This window comes from Canis aureus, chromosome 13 (genome assembly GCF_053574225.1).
Source record: "Canis aureus isolate CA01 chromosome 13, VMU_Caureus_v.1.0, whole genome shotgun sequence".
NCBI lineage: Eukaryota > Metazoa > Chordata > Mammalia > Carnivora > Canidae > Canis > Canis aureus.
In genome coordinates, this window is record NC_135623.1 from 10,170,649 (window position 1) to 10,192,123 (window position 21,475).

The window sequence follows — 21,475 nt, forward strand, 5'->3', positions numbered from 1 at the left end:
ATTTTTTTTAATTTTTATTTATTTATGATAGTCAGAGAGAGAGAGAGAGAGAGGCAGAGACATAGGCAGAGGGAGAAGCAGGCTCCATACACCGGGAGCCCGACGTGGGACTCGATCCGGGGTCTCCAGGATCGTACCCTGGGCCAAAGGCAGGCGCCAAACCGCTGCGCCACCCAGGGATCCCTGGTAGGGACTTTTTAAATAATACTAATAACTAGCATTGATTGAGCTAATACATAAAATTCTCACAACTCTACAAAGTATATTCTACTCTTATCCTCAATTTACAAATAAGGAAACTATCACAGAGAAGTTAAGTAACTTGCCCCAAGGTCACTGCTAGCAAGTAGTAGAGATGGAATTCAAACTGCCAATCTGGCTCCACACTCTTAACCGCCTTACTTGTACAGTATTACATCCTTTTTCAGAATACGTATTATACAATAATTACCACTATTTTTCTTAACTTTCCATTTGAAATGGAAAATTTCAAATGCATGCAAAAAGAAACTAAATACTGTATTGAACTCCTAGGTACTCATCACCCAGTTTCAGCCATTTCAACTCAAGGCTAATCTTGTTTCATCTACCCTCTTCCCACTTCACCCTCCCCTATTATTATGAAGCAAACCCACACCCATGGCATTTCTTCCATAAACACTTCAGTAAGCATCTCTGAAACATGACTGTTTTTTCCCTTAAAAAAAGATTTTATTTTTAAGTACTCTCTATTCCCAATATGGGGCTCAAACTTGGAACCCCAAGATCAAGAGTCATTCACTCTATCAATTGAGTCAGTGAGGCACCCCAATAAGAAAGGTGCTTTTTCTTTTTTTAATTTTTAAGTAATCTCTATACCCAACATGAGACTTGAACTTACAACCCTGAGATAGGGAGTCACATGCTCTACTAACTGAGCCAACCAGGCGTCCCTAAATCAGGAGGACTCTTTTTAACATAACCATACCACCATGTTATATCTAAAATTCATGATGATTCTTTAGTAATAATTTTTGAAAAAGAAGGAAGTCCTTTCTTATACAAAACACTTGACTTTAACTGCTACATTCTTCTAATAGGATGATCTGGTTAATTTTGCTTTCTTCTTGCAATACAAAGCCAATATTAGTAAAATAACTCCCTGTAATTAAAGAGGAGAAATGGGAAAGGGATACTTGTAAACTAAAAAGGCTGAGCCCAGAAACTAATATACCAACCAATTTCCCTCTCATCACTTCTAGCCTCCAGTGTTATCTTACTATTCATTGTAGGGACTCTAAAGTTTTGTGGCAAGGACACTGGTATACAGCCAGATTCTTCATTTGACAGAACCCGCCAACAGTGTGGACAGGAGACTGGCATGGGAGCCAAGACAGGGAGGGGGGAAGGGATTTTCAGTAATTTTCCTTGTTCCAGTAAGCCAGGCATCATGTATATCGATGGCAGCTGGGGGTAGGGAGTCCTCCTGAGAGAAGGTCTGTGCCTGACACTCCCGCTCAGCTCCAAATCCTAGGCCACTTAGCATTCTGAAAACCATTTTTTGTTAGCTGGTCCCTGTCATCCTATTTCTGCATTAACTATTTCCTGACAAGGGAAGGATCAACTATCACAGGTGAATAGGAAAGGAGACCTTTTGTCTTCACTTATCTAATACCCACACTCAGCAAGAATCAGAATCAGTTCCCATTCATTTCTCTCTATCCCAAAAAGAAACGGAACCCATGGCGAAGTTCATCCAGCCACAGCCTGGTCCCATGGCCATCAATATGCCCTGGGTGGATCAACAGGAAAGATGATGCAGCCTGAGTTATGCCAAGGACAGACCCTTTCCCGAGGAGGGTTACTACTCTGACATATTTAAAACAAAACAAGCACAAAAAAGCAAACCAAGAAAATCAACTCCGTGGAACTGCCAACTGTCTCCTCTTTAGGAAGGAGCTGGAGTATGACCAGCAGCTGCTCTTCTGACCCCTGTGTCCTCCCTGGGCTCTCACACTCTCCTGTCTGATGTTCTCTTGCCTGGAGTCTCCACCCACATCTTACAGAAGGTCTGTGGCGTCAGGACATACCACCTCTGTCTCCCTGGCCACTGCTGTCCTCAAGGCCTGGGAACAGCCTGCTGCTAAGGGAGCAGCTCCCTTAAGACAGTTCCTGTGAAAGCCAGTGAGGATTTCATGCCTCCTGGCCTAAAGGACTTGCATTCTGAAGGGACTTCACACTTAATCTTGAGAAGTTAGTCCTTATCTGTGATACAAGATGATCAATCTGTGTTCCTGCTTAACACGACGGACATGGACCCTCGGAGATGTATCAGTCATCTGAGCAGACACTCTGTCACTGAGGTTTTCAGCCTGGGCTGTAACTGAGTGGTCCGGCTATGTCTGCTCTGAAAGGGTAAAAGGGATGGGATGCCCAGAAAACACCACACACCAATTTAACTCACAAACTGAACAGCCAAAGAATCACCCTGCTGCCAATACTGCTGAACTACAGATCATGGTCCAATATGTTTCTCCCACCAATCTTTTCCTTGAGACTCTGCCCAGGGTTATTCAGATCTTTCCCTTCTCAGAGTGGAGACCCCAGACTAAAAGTGCCTGGTCCCCTATGGTCTGTTACCTAGAATTGATTTCCACTAGGAGTTCCTTCAAATTTTACACTCCAAACTTTCTAAAAATCTTACACTTACTTAAAAGCATGTTTCCGAAAACATTATGGTGCCTCCGAACTTCAACTTTCATGCCAAAGGTACCAAAAGAGCAATCAGCTCAGCAAAACTGCTCTGTATCCATTCCACACACACAAAGGTAAGAGCTCAAATACTCGTACACTCCACCCTAGCAGCCTCCATTGCTTTCCTTCCTATCTTCTCTCTCTCCCTTCCTCCCTGCCCCCAACACACATTTTTATATGGAAAAGTCTACTGGTGGAGGCCTTGCCCAACCATATAATGAGTATTTTCAATGGCCACACTTCCCTCCAGCTGTTGAGAGTCTCTAAACTCTGTAATATCAAAGGGCACTGACATGAGCCTATCCATGGAGCAATTCATCCCCAAAGAGAACATTTTAAACACAGATCAAGCATAAGAGATTGTGTCTCTACTCAGCCTCATGCTGTTGGCTGGTAAGCAGGGCATCACTATGTAGGCTACATCCTGGCTTTGCAGACACCAGGGCAGCTGGCCACAGCCTTAGCAAGGAAATGCCCTCCTTCATCTCCCACCATTTGCTGCTGATCCTAAAGCTTTTATTTCTTCTGGGGCAGAAGCTGACATGCCAACAAAAGTTTTTCTTTTTTCTTTTTTTAAAGATTTTATTTATTTATTCATGAGAGACAGAGAGAGAGAGAGAGAGGCAGAAACACAGGCAGAGGGAGAAGCAGGCTCCATGCAGGAAGCCTGGCGTGGGACTCGATCCCGGGACTCCAGGATCACGCCCCAGGCTGAAGGCAGGCGCTAAACCGCTGAGCCATCCAGGGATCCCCAAGTTTTTCAATCATTGGTGAATTATAACTTCAGTCACCCACACAATCACATGCTTACATCCAGACCCTGTGCCACCCAGTGTCTTGCTGGGTCTTCTTCCCCTCTCAGTGAGTAGATCTCTTGAATGTCTACTTCCTCCTTGACCCTGAAAGCATTCACAGCACCCACCATCATCACCACAGCCACCTATGCCTCAATATATACCTCACAAACAAAAGTCCAACAAGAACACAAACTTTTTCTAGCCTTGAACCTTTAAACTACCCTAACTCCCCTCCCTGGAGCAATCTCCAGATAATTCTGTGCGCTTCTCCTCTAATGCTGGAGTTAGGAACCAAAGGAAGATTGGCCCTCTCCACCTGTATGAATATCGGATGGGTGTTGTCATTAGCAGCATCCCCACAGGAGCAGGATTAAATCAGCTCCTAGGAACATCACTCTCCAGGGAAGAACAATCACGTCGGTGAGAGCCATCTCTCCCCGAATGCCTTCAACACCCTCCACGCCTCCCACACTCACTTAGCAGGTGCAGCCAGGCCTCCTCTCATCCTTTCTACTACACCACAACTTCCTGTAGCAGGGAAGCTGATAAACAGACCTGCCTGAGAAAGTTAAGTGGTACCTAGCACGGCACGTTGAAAGATAACCCCACCAGATAGCTCGAGTAATTATGCTGCGTGGTTACCTGGAATCAGGGATTCCCTAAAGACAACAAAAGACTTGGTTTCAAGCATCAAGGGGCAGACCTTAAACAGACTCCGTTTGCCAAACCCAGTCACTAACTCCTGGTACGTGATGCAGGTAAGCTTGCAAAGAAGCACCAAGATCCTCGCCACTTAGCACACTCCACTTTAATAAGTTTGAGGGCCAGGAATCCAAATGTGAACGTAGCCCACCCACCTCTTCCAGACCCCACAATGGGGCATGACTTGCCTCCAAAGAAAGGGTGCCATCCTCCTCCGAGAAGGATGTAGAGGTCTTTTCAGGTTCTGTGTCTCTAGGTTGAGCCCCACGTAAATGTGGCCCATCACTGCCATAACCAGAGGAGGAGGGCAAAATGCTCACAGTCCTGCCGCTGATGGATAAATCACTCTGAGAAGTAGGCAGTCTGGGACCCTGGGGGGGGACTCGGCCCACGCTGGGGGGTTCTGTGTATCTGTGGCCTCTTGACTGGTCCAGCAGGGATGAAGGAACAGAAGGTTCTGCAATCCAGGAGCCTGTGTGAGGGGTGCTGCAAATAGCCATGGTTCCTGCCCCCCGACACCAGCCCTCTGAATGGTGGTTTTGAGTCTCTGCGTTGGTGGTGGGGTGGTCTGTTCTGGGGAAAGTGCTGCTCCGATGTCCAAACCGAGTCCCCCCTTTCCCCACTGCAGCCTCTCCTTGCAAAGGCAGCAGCACAGCCCTGCTGCTGCAGGATGCTGTCCTCGGAAATTCCACCAGTTGGCTCACTGACTTCTCACAGTTCCTTTCTGCTGGGTTATCAAGCAGGTGAGCGATGACAGTCATCCCTTCTTCCAGGGAATCCCAGACCCCTCCGGCAACTGATGACTCATTCTCTAACAAAAGGTGAGCAGTCTGGATCTCCCCCTGGAATCTCTCCTTCACCTGCACGATCATCCCCTGATCACCCACCCCTGAGCTGGGGGCCGAGTCCCGAGGCAGCGAAACGTCTGCGGGGGGATGCTCTACCCCTCCTGCCCCTTCTTCCTTTTGGAGACTCACTGTTAACTTCAGTTGGGTTTCTGTCTCTTCGATGACTCTGGTTCCTTCCGAGGGTTCTTCCTCATGAGACACCTCTGGAGTAGGGGTTTTCTTCCCCCTCCACTTCCTTTTAAACCGAAGCCTTTTCTTAGGAGATATGGGAGCCTTCTCAGGAATAGCTAGTGAATCTTTCGGCTCTTTAACACAGCCCAGTGAATTTCCCATCGCCTTCCTCTCCTAATCTCATCAAAAACGCAGCTAAGCCGGTCCTGGTATCCCAGAGAAATCCCAACCTTGGCTTCATCGGATTCGATGCACATTGAAAAACACGCACTATGCCGGCAATCCCTCCAATTCTTTCTCCCTCCCTCCCCGCCTCTCTGTCTCTCTCAGCCGCTGCCGATTCAGACAGCCATCTTACAGGCTCAGAGCTGCAACAAGACAAATTCAAAGCATCTCACTGCAGTTCAGAAATCACTTGACCTAAAAGCAGACAGAAACCGGATTGGCTGCTGCTTCCTCTCTCCAAATATGAGGTAATTGGAGCACTGCCCTCAGAAACACAAACAGAAAGCAAAAAGGAGCTAGAAACCAGGGGAGGGGAAAACCTCCGGAGGGTGGGGAGAAGGGGGTGGGATGTAAGAGTAAAGGGGAAAGGGAGGGGAAAGCGGGAAGGCCACGGAAGAAGGGTACATGAGGCGGGGGGGGGGGGGGGGGGGGGGGGGGGGGGAAGAGGAGGAGGAGGAGGAAGAGGCGAGGAGGAGGAAGAACAAGCAAACCAGCCTGCTGCTACCAGCCGGGCAGGGAAAGGCCAAGAAGAACCAGGGCTGGAGACGCTGCCATTATTGCCACCCCCAGACTGTGAATGGAAAGAGATTTCAATTGTTGTTCCAGGATGTCCAAAAGGAAATATCAAGCCATGCAGGTACATGTTCAAATTTTTCTGGTCAGAATAATAAGATTATTCTAAACAAAATATAATCTGAGCCTCCTCCTCACAGTTAAGGCGCAGACTTTAAAGATCTAGCTTCATAGAGTATTTATTGCCCTCTTCCTTGCCTTCCCAGAGAGAGACAGAAGAAAGACAACAGATAGATCCGTCAATTCTGTTAGCCAATGACAAAGAGGGGACACTCAGAAATGGGTTGAGTATTGTGTAAGGAAGCTCCATGAAAAAGGATATAGCTTCCAAATACAACAGAGAAGCTCCATCTCTGCTGCACAAGAGTTGACACAGGTGCTCAGCAGTAATGTCTCTGGCTGACATTTTTCTCCCCAGCATTTGTTAGGTGCCAAGCACTGTGCTAAGCTATGCTTTACCTCATTTAATTCTGACGGTAACCATTATCGGTCAAAACTGCTCTTTTCGGTAGGTTTGCTCGGGGCTACCCGGCTGGTAACTGGTGAAGCCTGTAGGCAAACTCCTATTTAAGACTTTTAATTTCAACCTCATGTTACACTGTGTTCTAACTGTGGCAGGGACAGGTGTGTCCTCAGTTAGGTAAAACAGGAAGGTACCCACTGTTCTGAATTGTCAACTAGACTCACATGGACCAAGGGCTCAAACAGAGAACACTAGCTGTTGGGAGTAAGAGAGGAAGTTGCTAAAATGAGGCCCAGGTGGTTTTTATCAAGTTGCAGTGGGGCAGGAAGTCTGAACTCAAGTCTTAGAAGTTGGATTCAAAAATCCCCGTTACATCAATGGGATTCACTCACCTCAGTCTTTAGTACAGTGTCTGACAGATGACACAAGACCCCAACCCAAGGGGCTCTGGATGGAGTGGGAAGAGGTTGTATGTGCTTTTTCCCGACTGCCACTGTTTATTCTACGCCAACAGGATCCAGACCCCACAGCCTGGCTCTGTGTAAGTCCTGCCCGCCTCTCCTGGAGTCCTGAGAAATGGCCTCCACATAAGGAAAGCAGCAAGAGATCCTAAAGCAACAGCTCCTTCACAACTGCTCCTGAGCCCCTGCACCCACCTTGCCTCCACTGAGGTAAGTGTTTCTCCCCAGGCCTTCTCCTACAGCTGAGTGCAAAGCCGCAGCATCATCTTATGTTGGTCATAAACCATAGCAAGAAACCAAACAAGGAGACCAGCATGGGAAAGAAACTCACTCAGACTACAGGAAATCATTTAATCAGCACAATAACCCTGACATCATAATTCTATAGGCAGGCACCAGCCCTTCGCTCCTCCAATAAAGAGAACTACAACTATAGAACTTCCTAGATGCGCATCCAAAGGCCCAAGCTTGAATTTTATTCGTGAAATACAAGCAAATCAAATTCCTGAAACCGCTCGACTCCAGGGCAAGAAAGACAGCTGCTTAGTCTGCCGGCTGCTGACACAGAGGCCTGACAAAGTCTAGCATATTTATTTCTATGAGCCTTTTCTTTTTTAAACTTCTTACGTATGTTGGACAAATCAGGCCTTCATTTCTTTCTGCTCCAGAGGAAAACTGGCCTAAGGAAGGAGCAGAGCTTTCTGTAATGTAGGCATAGGTGCCAATTCCCAGCTCCAGGAACTTCATAGCTAAGTAACTACCTAACTTGCTTGGGTGGTGCAGTTTCCTTACCTGTAAAATGTGGATCCTACATCCTGCGTAAGGGGGCGCGAGAGGGCTGATGAGACAACCCCTACAAATAGTCCTAGGCTCAGTGCCCAGTCTATAGTAAATCCCTTTGCTTCCCATTTGTTATTTATTAAGCTACAAGACAGAAGACACTCAACCACCACCACCACTAGGATCCTAATATACTCTTTCTTGATTAGGCTTTTAGGAAAGTAGATCTGTTCTAGGGTCCAAAGTTTAGGTGCTTTTTTCTTCCCCCTTGCTTGTTTTTTCTTTTATTTTTAAGCAATCTCTATACCCAACATGAGGCTCGAGTTTACAACCCCGGGATCAAGAGTCACTCGTTCCACAGACTGAGCCAGCCAGGCACCCTGAGTCTTGTTTGACTTCACACGGGCTCTGCTTCCACTATTCCACTAAGTAAGTTAACTCTGATCACCAAGACCTCCCCCTGGACCTTTTTCTCATCTCGCCTGCACTCTGAACACACAGCCTTCTGGGAAAGCAGCCGACCAGGGGTGACTAGGACACAGACATTCTGCAGGTCTTCTGCTCTAGCTTTTTTTAGTTAACTGTTTACTGCCCACAGTTCTCCCATGGATACAGCCAGAGTGAACGAGCTCATTCATTCATTCCACAAACATGAATGGTGCCTCATCTATATGTCAAGTACCAAGTGCCACAAAGTGCACAAAAATGTAAATTTCGCATCTAAGCAGCTAGAACCACTCTTCACCTTAACTCTGAATTTTTTTTTAATTTCAGAGTGATAGATGTACCCTAGCATCTAATAAACATTTGAGAGTTGGAAAGCTAATTTTGTCAGATTCTGATTTTGAAGAATTTATTTTTAGAAAAACTATAAATCCTAACATTAAAACAAGTTTGGACAGAATCAAGAGACAAGAAACCCTATTATTTGGATCTGAAAGTGTAACCCAAAAATGTCAGTTGGACTGTTTCAGTTGCTCATCTGAACAATGAGCACTGGAAAATGGCCATCACAGTCTATTTATCTAGTTTAACCACCCCACAGCTTTGAGAAGATCAAATTTATAAAATATTCATTCATTTAACAAATATTTATTAAGCACCTGTTCTAAGCCAGGCAAAGAAGAGAACAAAAGAGAAAAAATCCATTATTAAGTTGGCATCCAACTACAGGGATCCGGACAACACATAAACATTCAAATAGAAGTAGGTGTTATCCAACACAACACTGTGTCACACGCTGCTTCTGATAGTAATCTGCCAAAATAAAGCGTATAACGCAGCAACTCCAGTCCAGGTATCTACCCAAAAAACACAAAAACAAAAAACAACAACAAAAACCCACTTTCCTATATGCATAAGGACACATGTACACAGATGTTCACTGTAGCAATGAATGCCTTCTTCATACTGGTAAGAAATAAACTGCAAATAGCAGCTGTGTCACACAGCTGCAAGGGGCTCCACTCACAGTATAGTCCACATAAATTAGTTAAGATGAACAAATCAGATCCTCTTTTATCAACACAATAGACTTCAAAAACAAAGTTTAGTTTAAAAAAGAAAGAGTATATAGAAGATAGGACCTGTGTCAACTATAAAAACAGTACATGGGGGATCCCTGGGTGGCGCAGCGGTTTGGCGCCTGCCTTTGGCCCAGGGCGTGATCCTGGAGACCCCGGATCGAATCCCACATCGGGCTCCCTGCATGGAGCCTACTTTTCCCTCTGCCTATGTCTCTGCCTCTCTCTCTCTGTGACTATCATGAATAAATAAATTAAAAAATCTTTAAAAAAAAAAAAAACAGTACATGGTGTTTATGAATCCCTCATCTGTCATAAAGGTACAGAAGAATATATGGGAATGATCTACATCAACCTCAGGACAGTATTTACCCAGGGGGGTCAGAGGGAGCAAGAAAGTCGGTTGTATTAGAAATGTTTCATTAGGGATCCCTGGGTGGCTCAGAGGTTTAGTGCCTGCCTTTGGCCCAGGGCGCGATCCTGGAGACCCGGGATCGAATCCCACGTTGGGCTCTTGGTGCATGGAGCCTGCTTCTCCCTCTGCCTATGTCTCTGCCTCTCTCTCTCTCTCTCTCTCTGTGACTATCATAAATAAATAAAAATTAAAAAAAAAAAACATTAAAAAAAGAAATGTTTCATTAGCACCGACCATAGAGATTATAATGATTATTTTACTGATCCCCTAGCATTTGATAGCTCTATTCTACATTTCTATTTGGCTTTACATAGTTTTGGTGTCATCGGTAAGAACAGCTAACGGATACTCAATAACAAAAGACTAGAAAACAGCATAATCCATAACTAGCAAGAGACATGTCACACTCTCTCTGAAGCAAGACAAGGACAGTGGAGGCCCTATATAACCCTTTGTCAGCCAACCAAAAGCTTTCCAAGCAGGGAACCCTTCCTCACACTCCCAAACATTTAGCTAATATAGACAAACACCAAGTCATCAAGAACAGCAAAGAAAAGTAGTTGGAATTCATAGTTAGTTGCCTCTGAGAAGATACTCTGGCAGCAGAGCTTCCCCCTACGAAAAAGACAAAATAGTCATTCAGCTATGCTGAAATAGCAAACGGAGAAAAGCAGGTAGCTAACGTGCGTGCAGAAGACAGATGCAGCCAGAAGTATTTTATCTTCTAGTGAAATTGGTAACAGGGCAGAGTACAGTGAGCTAAGTCAAAGCTATGGGAAATACAAGGTGTTAATAATTATCACAAGTTGCTACCAATAACTGTTAATTATCGAGTACATCCTATGCTCCATCTCCCTGCCTCATACCTTCCTGCTTCTTTAAACCTCCGTCAAGTTATTTTATGATGCAGCTCTTCTCATTTCCCCGAATCATTTAGGTGAACTTGGACTGAGTCTGTGTCTAGTTCACTTTATATCTCTCAGGGACTCTACCTAGGACCCTGCTCATAGATGGTCCTCTGTAAATGTTTGTGAAATTCAGTTAAAGAATACATTTTCCTGTAAACTAAAACTACAAGATATCATTTCACACTTACTATGATGGCTATCATCAAAAGACAGACAATAACAAACCTTGACAAGGATGTGGAGAAATGAGAGTCCTCACAGATACTCTCCAAAGTATATATCCAAGGGAAATAAAAATAAATTAATTAATTAAATAAATAAAAAATAATAAATAAATACATACATCCGCACAAAGACTGGTACTCAAATATTCATAAATATTCATAAACATTATTTGTAATAGCCAAAATATGAAAACAACCCAAGAGTCCATCAACTGCTGAAAAGATAAACAAAATATATGGTGTATCTATGCCACAGATGAGTACGCAGCAATAAAAAGGAATAAAATACTGACACATGCTACAGCAGAGATGAACCTCAAAAATTTAATCCTAAGTAAAAGAGGCCAGACACAAAAGGGCACATATTCCATAATCCCATTTATGTGAAATGTCCAGGACAGGGAAATCTATAGAGACCGGAAATAGGTTGGTGGTTGCCTGAAGCTGGGGAGGAGAATGGAGGATGATGGTAAGCAGGCAGGAAGGGTGTTACTGGTATGGGGAAAATGTTCTAACATGTGGGTTATAGTGATGGCTGTAAAACCTGTAAACATCATTGAATTGTATAATGAATATGGGTCAATTTTTATGGTATGTAAATTATACCTCAAGAAAGTCATTTTTTAAAAGGAACATATTTTCCTAAAATAAACAAACAACAGAATGGCAACCAAAAAGGGGTTTTAAAATGGTTAACAAACTGGGGATCCCTGGGTGGCTCAGCAGTTTAGTGCCACCTTCAGCCCAGGGCGTGATCCTGGAGACACAGGATCGAGTCCCACATAGGGCTCCTGGCATGGGGCCTGCTTCTCCCTCTGTCTCTGTCTCTGCCTCTCTCTGTCTTTCATGAATAAATAAATATTTTTTTAGAAAATGGTTAACAAACTAATATGGAAGGGGAAGAAATAGGATGGAAGGAACAGGTATAGAAGCTAGACTTCATCTCATGTTTACTTTTAAAATGTCCATTTGGAACAACATAGATGGTCTATATAATGTGAAATAAAACTAAAAGGGGGAAAAGGCAATCCCTAAAAATGTGGAGGCAAATAAAAAACAAATGAGCCTAGTTGTGCATTGAATTAACGGTGTCACAAAACAAATTTTTTTCAAATGATTTTTTTTCTTTTTAAGATTTTATATATTTACTCATGAAAGACACACACACAGAGAGAGAGAGAGAGAGAGAGAGAGAGAGGCAGAGACATAGGCAGAGGGAGAAGCAGGCTGCATGCAGAGAGCCCGATGTGGGACTCGATCCCAGGACCCCAGGATCAGGCCCTGGGCCGAAGGCAGGCGCTAAACCGCTGAGCCACCAGGGCTGCCCTCAAATGACTTTAAATTATAATTATTTGTACATCCTTAGGAGATATACACAAAGGACAAAGAAAACTGCAAAGAAACCAGTAATCATATTGTTAATAATAACACTGAGATTGTTGTTTTGGTTCAAATACATTACATGTAATATACACATGTGACTATATATAGATATCTATGGGTCTGTGTGTGTCTGGAAAAGGGAAGAAGTAATAAGCTACTGTTGTTAGGATCAAGATTTTTCAGAATGAGTAAAAGAGATATAGAGTAAAAATAAGTTAAACAAAACTCTGTAATTTGGGGGCACCTGGCTGGCTCAGTTGGAAGAGCATGTGACTCTTGATCTCAAAGTCATAAGTTCGAGCCCCATGTGAGGTGTATAAAGATTACTAAAAAATAAATAAACTTAAAAAAACTGTAATTTAAGTTTTGATTCAGACATGTCAGTATAAAGTCATGATTTTTTAAAAGAGAAAAATACACATATTGGCGAGCTCTGTCCACAGAAAAAGTGACTAACCCAGTAGCATTCAGATTGTGGCCAATAAAGAATGAGAGTTCCTTGGAGAAATTGCTAATTTCAAGCCTTGGACAGGAAATACACAAAAAAAGTCTGGAACATCCCATCACAAAGAAAGAAAAGAGATTTATCAAAAAGGACTATGGGAGTCATGCCAAAGGACTGAGTCAACTTTAGGAAGCTCTCATTGGTCAAAGATGAAGCTATTTGAGTAGTAAGAAGAATGATAGTTGCATTTTATTGCAATACATTTAAGTCTGTTAAAAACCCATAAGTTATAAGTGATACTAAGAAAAAAAAGAAGAAAGAAACTTTCATTTGTCATCTTTGGAGAATATTAGGGAACCAACTAGTTATACTGAAAACTGATAAATAGAGGGAAAGAAGGGAGCATTGATCTTGTCATCGCCCTTTGTCTATAGGTGTGACCTCTCAGGGTGATTGATGAGGTGAAATTCTTTACAGAAGCACTCCAGCTAAATAATGAAGATGGAATGAAAGAACTGGAGTAGTACCATTCTATAACTTCTAATGGAATAGTGGAACTAGCAACATAATCGGTAGTTAGGTGAACAACTAACTACTATTCGGTGAACAGCTAATAGGGAACTGATGGATCGGGCTGATGACAGCTGAACCCATTGCGCCTCCTGACAAGCAGCAATAGGAGTATGCAACTCAACCATCCCTGCCCTCCACATCCCCCAGAAAGGAACCCGAATGGGACCGAGCCTCAGGTCTAGATCTAAACCACCAGTTTAAAGCAAGACAACAAAGGGATGGAGGATATTGTTCCAAGAGACACCCGAGACATGCTATCAGCATCTTTATAAACCTGTAAGGACAAAAGACTTGATTTTCTCAATGAACTGCAAGGTGGCCAGGCGGGGGCAGGGGATGAAGGAGGGGGTGGAGGGGAGGATGTAATGCAATATGCAGACTTTGTTGGGATTCTGATTCAAAGATATCGACTTTTTTTTTAATGAGGTAATTGGGGAAATCTGAACACCAGATATTTTATGATTTTAAGAAATTACTCAATTTATAGTGTTATAATAGTTTGCTTAAACTAAGAATTCTTATCTTTCAGAGATACACACTGACATATGTACAGAAGTTACATGAAGTTTCAGATTTCTTTCAAGATAACCTACTGGGGTTTGAGGAGTGCATTAGCATACAGGTAAAATAATACTGGCCAAGAGCTAAGAATTATTGAGCTAGGTGATGGGTACATCATAGTTCTTCATATTATATTCTCTACTTTCATAAATGTTTAAAAGTTTCTGTAAGGAATTTTTAAAGAAAGAGAGAGTAAGCTTTTTCCTGATGGAGATGTTCAGGAAAAGAAGAGTTCCATTACCCCATCTCCTCAGTCCTCAGCAAAGTGTTGATTAACCAATTCAGTTCTTATTCCTTGGGACACGAGTCTTCCTTTTAAAAAGAGTTTGAGTTGCAGTCAGGGTAAATAGAGACATAGTGGATAGAGACCTCCCACCTCATCCCTATGAGACCAACACTGACTGGGCACTCACAGGACAAGTCTGCACCAAAAATATAAACAACCAAAACAGTTTCTCTAAAAACAAAAAACAACAACAACAAAAAAAAACAAGAACAAAGCAAAAAAATTCTCCTCCTGGGCTTATAAGGGTCCTCTGGGGGGTAACCCTAGTCCTCCATGAAAGCTCAACAAAGTTCTTGTTCCCACCCTGCTAAGGCAGACTTGCCAAGTTCATGCTCCTAGTTATCCCTATATCCAATACATGCCTGAAGACACCCCGTGGTTGCACAAAAATGCATGTTACTTCCACACTTTCCAGACTGTCAGCAGTGCCTCCAAACCAGAGCCTCAAGAAATAAGTCCAAAACCCAGAATTTTCTCAGGTGATTAGGAATTCTGGGACACCTGCTGCTCTGCTTTTACCCAGCAGGTGGCACTAGTGCCCCAACTAGGACACCACTGCCGCTTCAGCCCCTGGAGCCAGAGCCCTGAGTTATCTATACTAGCCTTTTTCTTACCGGCTCCAGAAGTGCTCCCTCTAATCTGTCTGCTTCATAAACAGCAATTGTGTATGACAGCTGTCTGAGAAACAGCTTTGTTCGGCTGGGCTAAAATGATTCAAGATCGTCTTTCCATAAAAATAAGGCTGTACTTTTCCAACAGCAGTCCAGACTTGAAAAGGATTTGCTTTCTCAGGAAAGTGCAGGAGGAGGAAGGCAGTGTGACCATGTGAACACTACCAAGATGTCACTGCTCTCAAGTGGATGGAAGCGACAAGCTTGCGCTTACAAGTACATATATACAAACCCGGCCTCTGAGGTGCTTGCTACTGACCGAATGTTTCATGTCCCCTCAAAATTTGTGTTGAAGCCCTAACCCACAGTGTAACATATTTGGAGGTGGGGGGGCCTTCGGGAGGTAATTAGGTTTAGATGAGGTGATGAGGACAGAGCCCCCATAATGGGATGAAGGCCCTTATGAAAGGATGAAGAGACAGGAGATCTCTTTCTCTGCGTGCAAGCTCCTGTGAGGAGATAACCAGGAACAGTGCCTGCACCAAGAATCTGCACATGCTGCACCCTCATCTCAGACTTCCAGCCTCCAGAACAACAAGAAGAAAGTGTTTGTTGGCTAAGCCACCTGGTCCATGACATACGTGCACCTCACTTCATTGCACTTCACGTTATTGCACTCTGAGGTCTGGGGCAACCCTGCGTCGATCAGGTCTGTCGGTGCCGTGTTTCCAACAGCATTTGTTCACCTCGTGTCTGTGTCCCATTTTGGTAATTCTCCCAACAGTTCAAAATTTTTCATTATATCTGTTATGGTGATGTGCAATCAGTGATTATGACTCACTGAAAACTCAGAGGGTGAGTTTTTTAGCAATAAAGTATTTTTTAATTAAGATCTGCATACTTTTTTAAAGATTTGATGCTAATGCACACTTATGGACTATATAGTATAGTGTAAACATGACATATATGCACTGGGAAACCAAAAATTTCATCTGACTTGTGGTGCTTTCCTGTGGTGGTCTAGAAGCAAACCTGCAGTATCTCTAAGGTGTGCCTGTATTTCTCTATTGAAGCCCAAACTGACTAAGGCAGTGCTATAATTAACCTGGCTTGTTTTAAGATCATTAGAGATGAGGAAAAGTCTACATCAAAGCAGGATTATAAGCCTTCACTCCACCCTCCTAAAGCATCAAACCTTTCATACACTCTGAGTCCCCACAGAGCCAGTTTTGACTCAGCAGAGCAGACTTCTTACCCGACTGCCAGCACGCAGACCAGACAAATGAAAAAATCCCATTTTAGCATGCAAATGAGCAGGAAGTCCTGGGTTTAGACTACTCTGTCCCCAAGCCACTCCCACACACAGAGAAGGAAGGCTAGGGGCTCAGCCCATGGATGTCCATACAGCTTCTAGTTCTTTCTAGGTAATGTTCAAGCCAAGCAACAGTGGCCCCAAACTTCACAGGCCCTACCTGGAAGTGCAAAATAATGGTCCAGATCAGGCCCAGGGTCAGCTTGGGGTTGCCATCCGTGATGTCATCATTGCGAATATTCACTAGTTTCACCTGGAAAAGAAACAGAAGCTGATCTCAGAGCTCTGGGGACTTTCTGATTTAATTTTTATAGATTTTCATCATTGTATACAATTAAACTGTGTGCACATGCACACACAGTTCTATGAGTTTTCACATCTATAGAGATGTGGGTAATTATACTATAGGAAACAGAACAGTTATGTCATCCCAAGAAAGGTGATGTTACACTGCCCCTCTGTAGTCCACACTCTGGCCCTACCACTAATTCCAGCCAACCCCTGATCCGTTCTCAGTTTTACTTGTTCTAGAATGTTGTATGAATAAGTAAGACTTTGATAATGGCTTTTTTTTTTTTCCCAGTCAGCATAATGCCCTTGAGATCTCCATCCACACTGTCACATATACCAGTAGTTTGCTCCTTTTTGTTGCTGGGTAGTATTCCCTTGTATCAACAGACAACACTGTGTTTACCCATTCATCCACTGAAGAACATTCCGGTTGTTTTCAGTTTGGGACAATAATGAATAAAGCTCCTAGGTTCATGAGCATATGCTTTCATTTCTACAGGGTAAATGTGCAGGCGTGGGACTGCTGGGTCATACGGTGTATGTTCTGCTTTAAAGAAATTGCCAACTATTTTCCAGCACGATTGCACCAATTTGCATTCCCATCAGTGAGGCAACCCCATAAGCACATGGTATCCTGACTTGCTTTTTTATTAAGTCATCACAGCCCTGACTTTGTTTCTTTTTTCCCCAAGCTCTCCTTCCTTGCCAGTCTTTGGCCTGCTCCCACCTCCATTTTCCCTCCTCTGTTGAAGATATCCACACCTGGCCATGCCTCCAGTAGCATCTGCGTTTACTTAGAAGATTGCATTCCAACAACACAAAGTGCATAGACACACGGGCCCTATCCCCTGCTAGGGCAGCAACCGTCCCATGTGCTGGAAGCAGAGATTTCCTGGGATGTGGGACTTTCAGTGCTAAAACTGAGGATACCTGGAAAACCAGCTCAGCAAGCCTCTTCTGTCCTACCTACACGGAGCTCCTGTTCAATTGTTTTCTCTGCCTTTATCTCTTCAACTGAACTGAAATCTGCATGTCTCTAGAGAATTCCAGTGACCTCAAACAAGCGTCACTTCTCCCCTACTGTGTCCTGATACAGGCTAACTGCTTGTGTCCCTTCCAAATTCATTATGTTAAATCATAACACTCAATGTGATGGTATTTGGAGGTGGGGCCTTGGGAGATGATTAAGTCATGAGGGTGAAGCCATCCTGAGTAGGAATGGTGCCCCTGTAAAAGAGACCCCAGAGAGCTCCCTCGTCCTTCAGCCAGGTGAGAACATAGCCAGAAGACTGCAGACTATGAACCAGAAAATAGGCCCTTGCCAGACACTGAATCTGCCAGTAGTGCCTTGCTCTTGGACTTCCCAGTCTCCAGAACTGTGAGAAATACATTTCTGCTGCTTATAGGCCACCTAGTGGATAGTATTTTTGTTATGGCAACCTGAACAGATTAAGGCACCAGTATCTCCATCTGCTCTTCTATATACTGAGGGTAGGAAAAGCTGCCCTTCTAGACTGAGAATACCGTTTTCTAATCACTAATCACTGACCCACAGATGGGTCCCCTTTCTCCCCACTTCCGGTCGGATGCAGGATCAGCCAAGTCCAGGTTTCTCAGTCCCACATCCAACAGCTTCCTCTTTCATCCTGAAATCTACCTTGGCAAACTACCTTCCAACCTCTCCAAACCCGATTTAGCACTGAACTCCTAAAACTAGCGACCTTAGCACTCATCTCAGGGACCCAAATATTACCCTATCTGCACAATTCATGTGCCTTCTCCATTCTGAGGACTTTTACTTTTACTCTACAATTTGGATACCTATACAACTACAACTTGGATCTTCCCATTACCAAGAGCTGTCCCAGAGTTCACCTCGCCCTTCTCTGCATCCACCATTCTGATCTGCACACACACATTCTCTCCTTTGATCATAGTAATCAAATCTACCGTCAGTTCTTATTTAGACTTGTAGCTATTCAATTCTTCTCAATCGACCTTGGCTATTAAGAACCCCGAGGTTCAAAAAAAAGAACCCCGAGGTTCCCTCCAGCTCTACACACAGACATTTCCAATCTTGCTTTCTCCTGTACCCTAAACACTGTCACTAATCCTCCCACCACTTTTCATTTGTCAATTTATTTCAACAAATATTTATTAAGTGTCAGTTATGGGCTATTCATTATGACAGGTGATGAAGATAAAAATGTTAAGTAGATCCTGTTCCTGGTCCTCACAGGGCCTACATAACATGACAGCAAACAGAGAAATAATAAAGTAGTAGATTTTATATTGGGAGTAAACTGCTCTGGGAGCACAGAGAAAGAATTTCCCAAGTTAATGAGAACTACTGATAAAAGTGACAAAAATGAACTAATTCTAAAAACATGCATACCATTCAATGTCAGCTTGGCCCGAGCTACTGCCTAGCACCCGCAGCCAGACCTATCTCTTCCACACAGCTGGCTCTCAGCAGACAGACTCTTGGACACCCTCATCCATCTACCTTTCCACCACATACTACCCCTGCATCTTTATCTCTCCCTCCTTCCTTCTTCCTGTATCTTAAAGAGAGGGGCATTTTCCTTTTCTTTTTCAGAGATAACCATGCCAGCTGTGTTCAGAATCTCATCCCCAATCCCTGGACTTCGTTTCTTCCAACAGGAAGTGGGGAAAAGGGGGAGAAACAGCACAGGTGGTGGCAGGATTACTGAATCCCAGTGCAAGAGACCCAGGTCAAAGTCCCAGCTCACTCCAGCTTGTGCGCTCTGGGGCAGGTCATTTCATCTGTTCAGATCCCAGTTTCGTTATCTAGGAGATGCAGAAACTCAGCTGGTACCTCTCTATGGCATCTCCCAGTGCTAACATTTTATCACTCAGGACTCCTTCTTACTCTCATTTCTGTCTGCTTCTTTTCACTGGCTTCTCCTCCTATGTCCAAAAACATGTGGGAAACTTCTTTCTTCCCCTCCTATATCCAGGCCCACTAACACTACATCTGCTTTTCTGTTCTATTCCTACCATTCTCTTAAGTCAACAATGCTTGATGGCTCAGATCTTTCCCTCGGGTCTGACGTGGCTCCAGCACAACGGCAATCCCGACCAGCCCCTCCTCTACTTTTCAGGATCATGTAGCCTTCTGGCTTTCCCTCTTCCTGGACAATGTACTTTTTTTCTATCTTCTTTGCCAATTTAATTTCCCATCTTCCTTTTGACCTCCACCTAAAGTGAGTCCATAATGTTTCATCTTTTTTTTTTTTTAAAGGTTTTATTTATTTATTCATGAGAGACACAGTGAGAGAGGCAGAGACATAGGCAAAGGGAGAAGCAGACTCCCTGTAGGGAACCAGATGCGGAACTTGATCCCAGGACCCCGGGATCACGCCCTGAGCTGAAGGCTCACTGCGGAGCCACCCAGACATCCCCATAAGGTTTGATCTTTAGTGTCCTGCTCTTCTCTGTTAACACCGTCCCATTGAGGAAAGCCACAGATTCTATGCAAGGACTACCAAATGATTTGTCCAAACATAATGCAATTGCTCACTAGCAAATAAGACTCAGACTTGGCCAGTCAAATGCAGCAATTACCAGGGGCCCATGAGGAGCATTGAGAACCCCCCATGGAGGGACTCAACGCCAACAGTCCCTGGCAGAGCAGAGAAAGCATGGAATCGTCCTACCTGTCGCTGCTTTAGGAAGTCCAGGGCGATCTGCACATTCTGCAGCCTGTGAAAACGCATCCTGCCCTTCTCCCGGGGCTGCAGACAAACAAAAAGAGTTGTTAATTTTAGCTGCACCAATCTACCCATGCAGACCCCAGTCTTTTTTCATTTCAGGGACTAAAAGACCACAAAGAATCCCTGATGGTGGAAGCCAGCCATGGGAGCATCATATAAAGCACCCTTTAGTGGCAGGACCTGTGTGTCTCGCCATGCTGAGGCCTGCAAAATGCTTGTTTACCATTGTGCCTCCAGTGAACACACAGTGTGTTTTGACTATAATGCTGAACCAATGCCGAAGCTTCTCTACAGGTTCTTCTGTAGCCATAATACAGATGTGCAGGTAATGGGAACAAAGACTGGCTGTATGGCTCCTGAAATCACAGTTAAATGCTATTTTAAGGGAAGGTGGAAAGTCCTAACTGCATATTGTGCCGTAATAAAGGCAACCTTATTAAAAACCTGGCAAAAGAAGTCAGAGGCAGCCAATTTTAAACCAGGGAATGAGTTATATATGCTCAATAAACAAGTTAAAAAATAAAAAACGAGAGACAAAAATCAGGAAGAAACCTATTTTCCGGACAGATAGGTGTCTGTTTAGGAAAGCCACCTTTTACATCAGTATGAGATAACAAGAGCAATGAAAGTCTTGGTGATGTGATGTAGGGCTGTTCAACAGTGATACTCCAAATAAAGGTATTTCCCACTAGTTGCTCAGTCCTGGATGTCTTACAAGCCATATCCATCCTCTGGTACCTCTGCTGCCCTGTCCAAAGTTCCCCTGTTATCCCTCCGAAAGTGTTTAGAATCCATTTGCCCAGTGAGAACATGCAGGGATGGCTATCTACCTCTGGCGCCTTTTCTCCTGCTCATTTTCCAATGCTGTTTTTATTTTACTAAAATTGGGCCTGAGACAACATTCTTGCTAGATTATATACACCCAATTCATTTGTAAATGTCAAAGTGGTACACTAATTAAAGGCTGATGAATAATAAGGTAGTTCTGTGGTGGGTGCCTGCACAGAGGGAACATTGCCCCAGGTTGAACTGCACAAAAAGTAACCCAACACGTGTAAAGATATGGGTAGTAGCATCTCTCTGGGAGCCCCCAATATTTCTAAACAACACTCACACATGAGGATAATTTACAGAGATGTTAAGGCCTCTCTGGGCAACAGGATAACTTCTTACATCAAAGATTTAGGAAAAATCTTTCTAGCAAGAACCTCTTTATCAGTCATCTCAGCTAACATGGCTTTAAGGACGACAGAGCCTATGAAACTGAAGAATCTACGGCAATGGGCAGGGATATTGAAAAGGTAAAAAATGACTTTAAGAGGACAGGAAATAGGGATATTGCCTAATCTCTGTTTCTGGAGAAAGGTTATGGGCTATAATTTAGGGCCTGCAAACAGGAAATGCCCTTCTTACACACTCTTATCTTTACTCCTTGCTACTCCCCACCACAAAG

General features: G+C 43.8%; 1 protein-coding gene and 1 long non-coding RNA gene across 24 annotated transcripts in view; one reads left to right on the forward strand and one right to left on the reverse strand.

Annotated features, from left to right (window-relative positions):
* Positions 1-21,475, reverse strand: part of MACF1 (microtubule actin crosslinking factor 1) — a 338,748-nt gene that overhangs the window by 171,599 nt on the left and 145,674 nt on the right. For all 22 annotated transcript variants that reach the window (XM_077844666.1, XM_077844665.1, XM_077844663.1 and 19 more), the window contains 2 exons: positions 19,966-20,043; positions 16,155-16,247 (listed from right to left, as the gene is read on the reverse strand). In XM_077844666.1, coding sequence (XP_077700792.1) covers positions 16,155-16,247; positions 19,966-20,043 — 171 coding nt within the window. The remainder of the gene's footprint in view (positions 1-16,154; positions 16,248-19,965; positions 20,044-21,475) is intronic.
* LOC144281827 (uncharacterized) lies at positions 5,908-20,940 on the forward strand. Of its 2 annotated transcripts, XR_013350211.1 has the most exons (6): positions 5,908-6,113; positions 7,027-7,183; positions 13,086-13,500; positions 13,754-13,846; positions 16,978-17,554; positions 20,122-20,940. It is a non-coding gene; the product is annotated as an uncharacterized LOC144281827 (long non-coding RNA). The 2 variants fall into 2 exon arrangements; XR_013350212.1 differs by lacking the exons at positions 13,086-13,500; positions 13,754-13,846; positions 16,978-17,554; positions 20,122-20,940 and adding an exon at positions 8,049-8,579.